General features: G+C 31.1%; 1 protein-coding gene across 1 annotated transcript in view; it reads left to right on the top strand.

Moving 5' to 3' along the window:
- LOC128174352 (multiple epidermal growth factor-like domains protein 10) overlaps positions 1 to 9902 on the top strand; it is a 214972-nt gene extending 205070 nt beyond the window's left edge. Inside the window, exons 18-25 of the mRNA XM_052839919.1 lie at positions 1033 to 1170; positions 1544 to 1681; positions 2847 to 2984; positions 4933 to 5070; positions 5267 to 5398; positions 5548 to 5679; positions 6985 to 9515; positions 9718 to 9902. Coding sequence (XP_052695879.1) covers positions 1033 to 1170; positions 1544 to 1681; positions 2847 to 2984; positions 4933 to 5070; positions 5267 to 5398; positions 5548 to 5679; positions 6985 to 7130 — 962 coding nt within the window. The 3' untranslated portion in view covers positions 7131 to 9515; positions 9718 to 9902. The remainder of the gene's footprint in view (positions 1 to 1032; positions 1171 to 1543; positions 1682 to 2846; positions 2985 to 4932; positions 5071 to 5266; positions 5399 to 5547; positions 5680 to 6984; positions 9516 to 9717) is intronic.
- The last annotated feature ends 3063 nt before the right edge of the window (positions 9903 to 12965 follow it).

Raw genomic sequence — 12965 nt, forward strand, 5'->3', positions numbered from 1 at the left:
ACTAGCCCCTCAAATTAGGGGCCAAGAGCGCTCTAAAATCTTTATATAATAACTCTTTACTGAAAAATAATTTGTTATTATTTATAGAAGCAAAAATGTTCATTGTACAGCTGTTCATCTATTCTGGACCATACTAAAGTCATATGTTACATAATTAGGGGTTTGAAGGGGCCAGAACATGAACACGGATTTTTACTTTGTTATTATCACGAAGCCGATAACTGATACAGTAAATCGTAAAATCTCGGCAAATTCGGGGCGTGCTTAAAAGCACAAAACAAGATGTTTTGGGTTCTAAATAATGATATAAACTAACATATTGATAAATAAGGATTTCACTTTTTAAAGTATGTCAAGTTTTATCCAAAAATATGAAGAAATAAGGAATTACGAAAAGAAAACGTTAAATTTTAGCCGATAACTGGTACAGTGCCAGTATGACTAATGATTAACACGGCGTTATGTTGTTATACAATATAATAAATAATAAAAGTAGCCAGACGTCAATTTATTACATTTTAAAAAAATATGAGTCATATGTAGATGTAATTCTGTTATTTTGTTAAAAAATGAAAAGACAAAATAAGCAAAGAAATCAGATTACATTGAATTTTTTATCGGTATACTTTAATTATAGTTTAATTTGGCAAACGTACATCTAGAAGGAGAAAAACACATTATCATGGTTTCTTTGGTTTGTTTTGTTTTTGTTATTGTTGGTTATTATTTTTGTTTGTTTGTTTGGTCTTTTTTTGTTTTAATGGGCTGGGTTTCTTTTCAGAAATCGATATCTCTCTAGAAGCTAATTTTTTTTTTTTTTTTTTACTGAGGCGGCTATGCAATTTTTTTAAGTATAGCTAGTTAGTGTATAGGGTTGAAGATTAGCCCAATTTGCACACTAATTTATATCCTAATTATTAATAATCACATACTTGGTATAGGAGTATATATAAAAAAAAACACTAAGATAAATTTCGGCTTTCGTTACCTTTTTGACACAAAACCCTAACTATGCCTTTATAAATGGTTAAGGATGTGACAAAGGATCATATGGTCTTGAATGTAAAGAAACGTGTGGACATTGTCGTGATGTAAACCAATGCTCCAATGTCAATGGCTCTTGTTTAACTGGATGTGATGCTGGTTTTAGTGGAGAATTATGTAAAACACGTGAGTAGAAAATTGGAAAGGTACCAGCCAAGCTTGGAATTTGACGGTTTTTTGTCAAATCAAGGCATTTGATTGCTAAAAATTACCTAAATTCTATAGTTGTATAAATGAAGATTGATTTAAACCTCGTTGATGCAGCTACAAGACACCATTGAATTGTATCAGAATCATAAAACACTGTGTCGGATCATTATATAACAGAACAATAGTGACATTTTAAACGTTTGTTAAGTGCGTCTTAGGATGTCTAAAATATATGCAATGGTAGTCCAATCAAATATTTTATCATATTTTTCAAAACATCAGAATGTATGTATATTCATGTATCACATATGCTGATAATTTTTCAACCGAATAATTTTTCATAATTGAGGTTGCGACAACGGTTCATACGGATTTGATTGCAAAGAAAAATGTGGAAACTGTCGGGAAATCGACCAATGCTTTCATACAAATGGAACATGCTTATCTGGTTGTGATGGTGGTTATCAAGGAGACTTGTGTAAAACACGTGAGTGCTTGTAAATATGCAGGTAGATTTTAAAAGTACTTGTAATATTATAAAATGGTTACACATTCTTTGTAGAGTCATTGCTGTCTTTATCAAATAAAACTGTATGGTTTTGTATAACGTGTAAGTGGGTCGCTGCATGTGTTCCCTCGCAGGCCCGTGCTCGAGATACGCGCGCCTGCACCTATATAGGGACTCTATGTTATGCAGGCAGTGATGACTGCAGCATGCGCAACTCAACAGGTACCAGCGCTTACGCAAGCAGACAGTATCGCACACTTTCGCCAACAACGCAAACATAACACAAGCAGGGAGTGCCGCATAATTGCGACACAATAGTATGACCATAAGCAAGGATAATCACACACACACTAGTACTCCGCTGCAACCACCACGAACACAAGCAGGAATGGCCGCACTCCTGTAATGAGGCGGAATTAAGCAGGGATGACCGCGCACTCATTATCGAATATTAGAGATACAGGAATGACAACACATTCTATCAAACCGTTTCTGTTTAAGATGAACCCAATCAGTCGTTTTCTTTTATTTTCCAAAATCAATAACACTGGTATAATATAGATGCCGGCCTAAAAAAATTTATAGTGTTTAGAATATAAACCCTAAAATAAACAATGAATATCCTTACACAATTCAAAAAGCATTTTTATTTATTCTTAACAAATTAGCATTGGATATTTATTAGTGCATGTAAATGATTAACAAACCATATTTTTTTTTTAAAAGTAGAAATCAAATAAAGGCAATGCAATTATTAAGAGAGAGAAAAAAAACATTCTTGCGTCATTTCTATCGATTAATTTCATCTTATATTTCCATAAGCATGTCTTAGTAGTTTTTCTAGAAAAAAAAGGTATTAAGAAGAAATGCAGTGATACATGTATCGGTTGTGATAATGTTAATAGATTCGTCACCCTTCGTAGATGCAACTACACACATGCACATACACGTTACGGAAACTTAATCATCGACACACACTTTTGTGCATAGAACATACTTAGTTTTTGAAAGATAAATGATTAGGACAAACACATATGAAGGTTGAGAGTGGATATAGGTATTGTAAAGTTAAAAACGAAAAATGCGCGCCATTATGTACATGTACAATAAAAATATATACAACTATTATTTTTAATCATTGTAGAATGTGACAGAGGATCGTATGGTACTGGATGTAATAAATTATGTGGATATTGTCGTGATGTAAACCAATGTTCCAACATCGACGGAGCATGCATAGGAGGATGTGCTGCTGGTTTTGAAGGGGACTTGTGTACAACACGTTAGTATGCAGATATTGACACAAATGTTGAGATCGCTCTGTTTTTTTTTTTTTTTTTTTAGAAAACAGCGATCTTAATAATCATGCTATTCAAAACATCAAAACGTATATGTGTCAACAGTATATATCACCGATGTTGATCATTTTTTTTTCTTTTTTTTTTTTGGTGACAACATGTTATAGGGCTTTCAATACACACAAAAACTGTGGAAACTGTCGTGATATTGACCAAGGCTTTGACACAAATTAAAAATTCTTAACTGTTTATGATAAAGGTCACCATAGAGATGATTGTAAAATACGTAAAATTCGAAACTGCATATTTTTGTATCAATATTTTTCTTACATGTCCCCTAGCAAGTATATGGGTGTATTTTGGAAATAAATGTTATAAGAAATTCAATGTTGCATTAACGAGTATCGTGATACAAATGGTTTGTATGAATTTGGTTCTATCTATGGTTACAATCAGAGTGCTAATGGTTTAATAAGGCTACATGTACAAACATTTTTGGCACAACTGTTATATAAAATCAATGTACTGAAAGTACTTAAAAGCGCTAACCTAGCATGGCTTTTAGGGAAATTTACTTTGTGCAAGCTTAGGTAGAAATGAGACTTATTAAAACAATGTTGTTAAATATACATTAAAAGTATCCAATGCCAGAAGGGTCAAAATGGGGTTGAAGTTTCATTCAATTCAATTTATTTTAATTAAGAAAATTTTGTCGAAATTACATCTTCTTTAAATATTTATATGTATATTATAATTTATCATATACTCTAAAGTTAATTCAAATCAAAGGTAATCACGACTTGTAAATGGACACCTATCTGAATAATGATTTATAAAAACCTTTGATTTTGTTTCACTTTATTTCACATCTGGACCTTGTGTGCGACGTGTTAAATATGTTCGTTTGTCTAATGTTTGCACTTTAAATTGTTGTTAATACGTGCATTTTCTTTATCAGTGTATTGTATTAACCAGTATAATTGATGTTCTGAGATCAAGACACCAAGAACTACATGTCGCTATTTACTAGTCGTTTTGATTTTCTACATTTCAGCTTCTGTTTACGCACTATATTTCTTCACAAGGTTAGCCTTTTTAAAAAGCCATTACAGTCATCTAGTGGAATATAAATTTCAGGTTACAAGAGACTACACAATCTATAAAAATACAAGATATAAATAGTTTCAATATTAACATGGGGATGTACTTTTATTTTTTAACTGTATTTGAGGAAACAAATGTGTAGGAGTCTACACGTACATGTATGCAATGAGACGATGCGCAGTTTGACCTAAAAACCCCACCAATTTCATAACGTCTTCGTATTTCTCGAACACGGACTGTCAAGTACTTCCTTCCCAGAATTATAATTTACGCAAGCGCATTTGAGGATTCATCACAACTTAATTAATCAGCCCGAGGGCTGACTAATCTCTGCGTAACAGCCCCTGCGATGATGCACGTAAGCCATGCACATTAGATTCACAACAGCCCGTGCAGTTTTGTGCTTAAACCCCTTGAACTGGTTCCACAAACAGTTTAAATGATTGATATTTATTATAAATATTATAAATAAATATTATATATTTCACATATTTCATAGGGGTAGTAATTCGATGCACCGGAAGTAGAAGTTTAACGACAATAAAACGCTGAGCTATACTATAGCGTTTTAGAAAAGAAATATGTTACAATCTATAATAATGCAACCACTAACCTGCATTGTTTTTTGGAAATTAAAATATCCATATCAAATTGTATACATAATACATAATACAAAGAGTGCTTCTAAAATCATAAATCACAAGGACATTCACATTTGAACGTTTGGCGTGGACAAAATTATAATACTATTAAAGAACCAAAATATGCGGCATTGTGTATAAAGGTATTAAAAGAAAGCCATTTCAATATTATATATCATCATTGTAGAATGTGACAAAGGATTGTATGGTATAGGATGTTCCGAAACTTGTGGACACTGTCGTGATGTGAACCAATGTTTCCATATCAATGGGACATGCTTAACCGGATGTGATGCTGGTTATAAAGGGGAGTTGTGTAAAACTGGTAGGTAACACATTTGAAAAACACTTTTTCTTGTCTATCGTTTAATTAATTTTTCATTCGATTGGTAACGAAGAGGTAATTATAGTTCCATATTATACAAACCGTTAAAAAAAAATGTATGAATAATTTAAAAACAACAAGGATTCATTGTCTTCACATAAACCATGAAAAGTTTAATACGGTTTATACATTTTAGAGTGCAATTCAGGATTTTATGGTGTCTCATGCAACGAAACATGTGAAAACTGTCGTGATATATGCGACCATGTAAACGGTACATGCTTAACTGGATGTTTAGCTGGTTATATTGGGAATCGGTGTAAAACACGTGAGTACAAATTTAGCTATACGTTTTTAATATATATCAATGTGTAAATGTACAAGTTCATTTTTTTTAAAGGTATCCATGTATTGATACAATGTAATAGGTATGTCATAATTTCAAGAAACATATAACTTTTTATTCGTTTTCACCAGGTTGCCAACCTGGATTTTTTGGGCAAGATTGTTCTATGAAATGCGTCGACACGTGTAGTGGATGTAATAATGTCAATGGTTTGTGTGACTTTGGATGTATACCTGGCTGGATAGGATACTTCTGCAATAAAGGTTTTGCTCATTATATTAACATGAATTAGGTTAAATCGCTGTAGCAAGTGATAACTCCACAACGCGCATAAATGGAATCAATAAAAAGAATAAAACAGTACCCGTCGTTTTAGTTTTAAACAAACAAGACCTAACAAACCTCCCGAAAATTTTACAAAACAATTTTACAAAATTTACAATAAAACATCCCATAACATTACAGCACAGTTCCAAATTTTTATTCATAATCTTAATGATATTAAAAATTTCAGTCTAAAACTGTATCCCCCACCAAAAAAAGAAGAAGAAAATAAACAAAAACACAAAAACTCCCCCCAAAAAACAGGAAAATAAAAGATACGTTAAATTTCACAAATATTTATGTTTAAATTCAGCGTTTATCTCCCCTAATGTTTGCATTGTAAAACTGCGACGTTAATTTTTATGCATACGCTTTGCTGCACTGTCCCACGAGTACAAAAATAAATGTCTTCACATGTTTTGACTATATATATTTCTGTAAGATTAAATGAGACTTTCATTCATACATAACATATTTCATATGTACTTTTGAAAAAAAAAACAAACATTAATATATATCTACTCACTAATAAAAAAAGATTTGTCGCGGGAGCTTTCTAAATAACATGTTAATATGGCTGTTCCGTGTATGTTTCATATCCCTCACCAACAGTGTAAATAATGGCTTTATAGCGGCGATACATAAAAAGACATCAGAATGGACATAAAAATATAAGCATTGAATGCTTATTGTTGGATGTCGTCGGTCCTATGACACACTAAGCGATGCAGACAATATATCATACCACGCTAACTTGGTATGCACCGCTTGGTGTGTCAAAGGACCGTCGACATCCGAAAATGAGCATTCACTTCCTAATTAACACTGTCCTTAATATGTTCCTATATGTAAATATAAAACAAGCTCTCCCTCCTTCCCCTTCTCAGGAGGCAACGTCAGGAGGCAATGTAACCATTGATGCGTTTATCATTTATTCATAGAAATATATTATATACAGTTTAGCTGTCAACGCAATCTGATGTTCATGGTTCACTAAAAAAAAGATGAAAAATAAATGAAAGAAGCAAACGGGCTTTTTTATTTTTTAAAAGTTGGTTAAATCCTCAATTATATGCAATTATATGAATAATCTAAAAAGATAACTGCTTAATATAATACCTCTTTACCTCATTATTCAACATCATAATACATAATATTAAAGCAAAAATACTGTTTTTGCGCCACTATGCATTGTACAAACAATATTACAATTAACATCTTTATATACCTTTTTACTGTTTAAGAATGTGACAAAGGATCGTATGGTATTGAATGTAATGAAACATGTGGACACTGTCGTGATGTAAAACATTGCTCCAAAGTCAATGGCTCTTGCTTGACTGGGTGTGATGCTGGTTATGAAGGGGACTTATGTAAATCACGTGAGTAGACAAACACCAAGTACAGACGAAACTAGCAACTTATTATTATAAAAAGAATATCTTAAAAAGTGATACTGAAAAAACATATTGTAAAAACATTTTTTTAATTACACGATGCGATTACAAATGAAGTAGTAATAACATAAACATATTTACGTGTTATTTGTGGCAAACATACATTGTAGTAACGTAATAAGTCAGTATTTCCATATCAATGGAGCATGCTTAACTGAATGTTATAAAAGGTTATATGTATCAAAGAGAAATGTGTAACGTACGTGAGTACATAGACCATCTCTGAAATTATGCATAGATGGATATATAAATAGATTATTCATATGTTTAACACTACATTGTTAATACTGATGTAAATTTGAAATTGTCAATAAAAAATGAAGAGAAAGTAAAAAGAACTTAGGTAAGTCCAATAAAACGGAAATTTACCAGATATTTACAGTGTTTGTTTTGAATAATATACCATTATTAAGGTCACTAAAACAAAATAAATTCAAACAACGTAAGTTGCACACAATTTGTTTTATCGTATTTTCATTATAACGACTTATACTGTGTGTTTGTTATGTTAAATTTCAACAATTTATCAATACTACTTGTATTACAGGGTTTAGTAATTTGACTTATTAATATTCAATTCATATTTTGTGAATGTTCTTTATGTAAAATTACGAGGGAAAAAACTGCTACTTGATATATTCATGAAAAAGTTTTAATACCCATGGTGTTTAATAATCGAAACTTTACGCCTATAGAATTGATTTATTTCGATTTCAATATAGGAAAACGCATGGTGTAATTCAAATTGCTAAATTAAATTCAGTGTTCGATAATCGTATTTGTAAAATATAAAAGCATTAATCGATGACAATAAAGTTTTCATCCTAATAAAACAAACTATATATTTTTTGACTATCCGGACAATTGAAAGTTTATGTTCCCATCGATAGCAGTTATTTTTCACGACGTCGCCAGGTGAAATAGTTTCTGTTTTCGGGAAATATAAACTTGCTATCGTCCTCAAAGCAGGTAAGTGCGTATATAATATACATGCATGTTCACAATTTTTAATCCGATGTTACTATATATCGCTGATATACCAATCAATTTAACTTACGGTATTTACTATTTTAAGATTTTTTTCTTTTTGCTAACCGTACTGTATACATGTATTTCGTGTACAATTCAAATATAAAAAAGAGAAGAAGACCGCGAACGGTGCATGTAATGCGCAATGTAACAATTCACAACAGATTAGCTGATACCATTTGAATGATGGCAGTTAGTGGAAAGGTAGGGTAAGTGATGTTTTCCTCAGTATGATCAGATAAAAAGTGATACTTGGGAAGCAAAGATATAATATATTGATGATTAAAGAGGATTATGAATGGTACACGTAAACTTATACCATTTTGAGCACTGTACTGTCTACGACTGAAACGTATGTTGTCAAAAGTAAGAAAACGAAACCAAAGTTGATATGTTTTGTATATAATGGAGAGTTAGATTATATATATATAATATGTTATCAAGTGTGACTTGTTGATGTTTAAGAATATCTTTCCTTGACGTTGATATCATTTTGTTTTTACTTCAATTTACCAGTATTATTTACAATGGCTTAAATGATATATCTTGTTTCAGATAAACGCAACGCCCGGAAGGTTTGTCGAAATTAACTTTTAAAGAAAAATTAAATCAATTTTAGATGCAGAAGTTCATAGTAACAAATTTAAGTTTTTATAAATATTTGCATGTGTATTCATCAAAGTAAAGTATTGATGTTTGTAATATAATGTTTGAATACAACTGTATTATTATTTTAACGAAAACGATATATTCTTAAAATTAGTGTTATCTATTTTTTTTTTTCTGATGACGTTGCTGACAATGGTAGGTATTTGAATGATTTAATGTGGCACTTATAAAAAATAGCTTTCTACATTTATATTAATCAATTTCTTTTTCCAGGTTTTGTTTCCTCTCTTGAAAATTAAAAAAAAAGTATGTATGTTCTCAAATACGCTTGGTGAGCTGAACATGAAGAAAATATCTGCATCGATATTAAAACAAATTGAACAATTGAATAGGTCTAAAAAGTCTTGTATTCGGATGGTAATTGCCTATGTTAAAATATGAAATCATCTGATTTTATTAATAATAGTAATATATTATGAACATGAATTAAAAACAATTATCACGATTTAATCTAACATAGTTATATGAACAGCAATCATTTCGTATTCCTTACCTCACTTACAATTTGCAATTTGCTTACAGGGAGACCATGTGTCTTATAAATATTAGAATATGTAAACGTTGCTTAAAGGAATGCTCAGAAGAACTTTCAATATAAAGAAAACGAGAGGAATTTCATAGTAAGTTTCCTTAAAAACTGAAAATTATACCTAATATACATAGAAAAAAAGCAATGCAAATAGCAAATGATATGGAACTTTTGTGTTGAAATTGATATACATGTAAATTGTGTAGTTTTTAAATGTATATGTGGGTATTTTGTTCTCTTGTTTAATTAGTGTACGATTGGTATTATTCTAATGATATTTTTTTTTTACAAAGGTCCAAAGCAGATAGAAAGACCAGAGTCACAATTCCTCAAGGAAACCCGAGGATGACTGGTTTAAAAATACTCCGAGCAGAAAGAATCATACTGACGATATATCCAAATACTGCGTTGATCTAGGGACATTTAAGGAAACAACAAGTTGCTGTCCTTTAAAAAAGGACTACAATACATGGACCATTTGCATAAGATTATCAGAGATTTCACCGACTCTAGCCCTCTGCTTTAAACCACTAAATTTGTACGTTGTATTATGTATACATGTATGTATAGCCCAGACTTTTTATCTCTTTTTAACTCTATGCAGTGACAGATTTTTGTAAATTAAAACTTTCATATTTTGATGCATTTTTCTTGAGATTTAAACTTTTATACAGTGATATAATTATTCAATCATACTTAAATGCTTAAGAAACATTAATCGGGAAGTTCTCTATAGTCCCCGCCTACTATTAAAGTAAAGTTAAGCTACATGTGTATTCGGAAAACAACAAAACATTGCAAATTATGCTATTTGATGCATGTTGTAGTTTCGGCATAACATTAACTTATTTCATAATACTGATAATTCATATCACATGCCAATCATTTTTTTTAAGGAATACTTTGTTTCTGTACTGTTTACTGACAACTTTACAATCACAGTGCCTTTGAAATTATGTGTGCATATGGCACGGAATCCCGATCCCGATTCAGATAAACGTGTGCTAACCTGGTTCCCTGAGCTACCCATTACGCACAGGAACCAGGCTAACTCATGCGCAGGCTAAATTTTCTCCATAGCATCCGGTTTAACCTCGCTTATATATTTTCTGCGTGGACCTCAGGGTCCACGCAAAAAGCCATTGTCAAACCAAACACATGGGTACTATATACTGCGTTGATCTTGGGACATTTAAGGAAACAATTAACACACGATGCATGTATTAAAAATGATCTGTGATCTCTTCTGAAATTCAGCAAGTCTTGATCAAGCAGCTGCATGGTTTTACGAATGCTTACTCCTAGGAACAATTGATGGATGGTGTTCCACATTTTTTTTTAAATCCACACATTATCTATTCTACATCTTTATCTTTATAGAAAAAAAAGCAGTTTTTTGATTGAATTAAAAAATATGTGAAATATAAAGATATTTAGACAGTGGATCTAACAGGGAAGCAATTATGAAAGCGTTTGCATGTATTTAAAAAAAACAAATTTAAGGATATTGTTTTTATTTTCAAAACCTTAAGATGATTTACTTAAATACTTGTAGATGTCAATAAATCGAAATTCACAATCAGTCTAGTGGACTTGCAGAAACATGCTACTTCCTTAAAAAAATAAAATAGATGGATATTGTACATATTTATAATAAAATTGTGGATATGAAATGAATATTGTTTATGATATACATTAGTGTGATATGTCATAATATTACATTGTATTTTCATTGTCTCTGTGATTGTTGTTTTATTTTTTGATAATGAATGTAATTATATACATATATGTCGATTTGTTTATATAAGGTGTAAAAGTTAAACGACAACACCATGACATAGGTTTATTCTATTCATGTTACATTTTACTGCATCGTATCTCGTTATTGCTTATCAATGAGTTTATTTAATGCAATTCATTTTTGGTAAGTTTTATTCATGTTTAAAAAAAACTCTTACTAAATGAATGGATTATAAACCTCATCCAAAATATGTTAATTTAAATACAGTCAGGCAATGTTGAGTATATTATCAGCTGGCTTATTATTGTGAAAGAGATCTACAGGCTCAACAAGTTAAAACTTTGATAAGAAACAACTTCAGTCTTGTTAGATGTACAACACTGGGAAACACATTTCGGATAAAGATTACTTAACGAGGCCGGGTCTAATTTTTTCTACCCTAGATTTTTAAATGAAATTTTTGACAAGAATTTCTACTGATATAATTATTATTTTAAGATAAAAAAAATAAGACATTTACCACACCGTTTGTTTAAGGGGCCATCTCAAAGTTTGTTAATTTTTAACATAGGACCCTATGGGAAATTGCTTGAAATGTACCAATTTTGCACATTTTTTAAACTTCTGCCCTAGGGATTTCTTTTTCTGTTCTACATATTAAAGTTATTGCTGAGAGGCATCAAATGGTCAAATAAAAAAACCTTTTACCCCCTGGTTTGTTCCAGGGGTCTTATCAAAGTTATTTTTTGTATGCCCAATTTCCCAGTTTGTCAGATAATGACTATTTTTTATTCGACAAAGACGGAAATTGTGATCTTTATTGTATTATTAAAACATTAAGACATATTTAAGTAATAAATAAATATATAACTTCACAAATTTAGGGTCATTGAATATAAAATACATGGTTAATGTCTTAAATAAATGAATTAAGCGATATATAGGCGGGTTAAGAAAACGTGACAGAGGGCTGGGCTTGCTGAACCCTCTTCACGTTTTCGACCCGAGCCTAAATATAGCTTATACTTCGAGACATTTATGTGTTTTCCACAATATAATATCAATTTTACGCATCAAACGAACTATTTTCAACAAATTTCGCTGAATATCTGCAGTTGAAACTATCACGCCATGGCGTCAACAAAGCAAACAAGATGACGTCACAATACAAATGAAACCCTGCGCGAAAGCGTGCGTACTCGTTCTGTACTCGGCCTCGTTAATAAGAAAATGATAAGGTCGAGGCTCTTACGATGAGTTGACATTTTTTTATTAGAAGCTAAAAAAAACTTTGATTTTAAAAGAAACGATGGAAACAAAATTGTGACAATGTGTTTATGACTGGATTCGACAGGATAACAAACAGTCGATGAACAATATGTAAAGATTACTTTTATAAGTAGATGCTAAATTATAGAGTAACGTATCTTACAAGTTTTTTTTTTTCTTCTTTTTTTTCTTTCTTTCTTTTTTTAAATAAAATGAAATGAAGTTATCGGACATGCTATTTTGCAGTTCCAAGGTTGTTCGATATTTAATGTGGTTTGTGGATGATGGTACTCTTGAATATACCCAGTTCATACCTTTAATACGATATACATGTAATCACTAGGTTTACTTCGTTATTTATTAGTGCCAATTTTTTTATGTGCGTCTTTTAAACAAATTGCACCAAACCTTAATTAAGACTCAAAGTTCGAGGACACTTCAAAAAACATTTAGAGGAGTTTATTTACAAACTTAAACCTACATATTAAAAATAAATGCTCATTTCCTTAAAACAATTGTTTAATGAGTCAA

This window comes from Crassostrea angulata, chromosome 2 (assembly GCF_025612915.1).
Source record: "Crassostrea angulata isolate pt1a10 chromosome 2, ASM2561291v2, whole genome shotgun sequence".
In the NCBI taxonomy this organism is placed as follows: domain Eukaryota; kingdom Metazoa; phylum Mollusca; class Bivalvia; order Ostreida; family Ostreidae; genus Magallana; species Magallana angulata.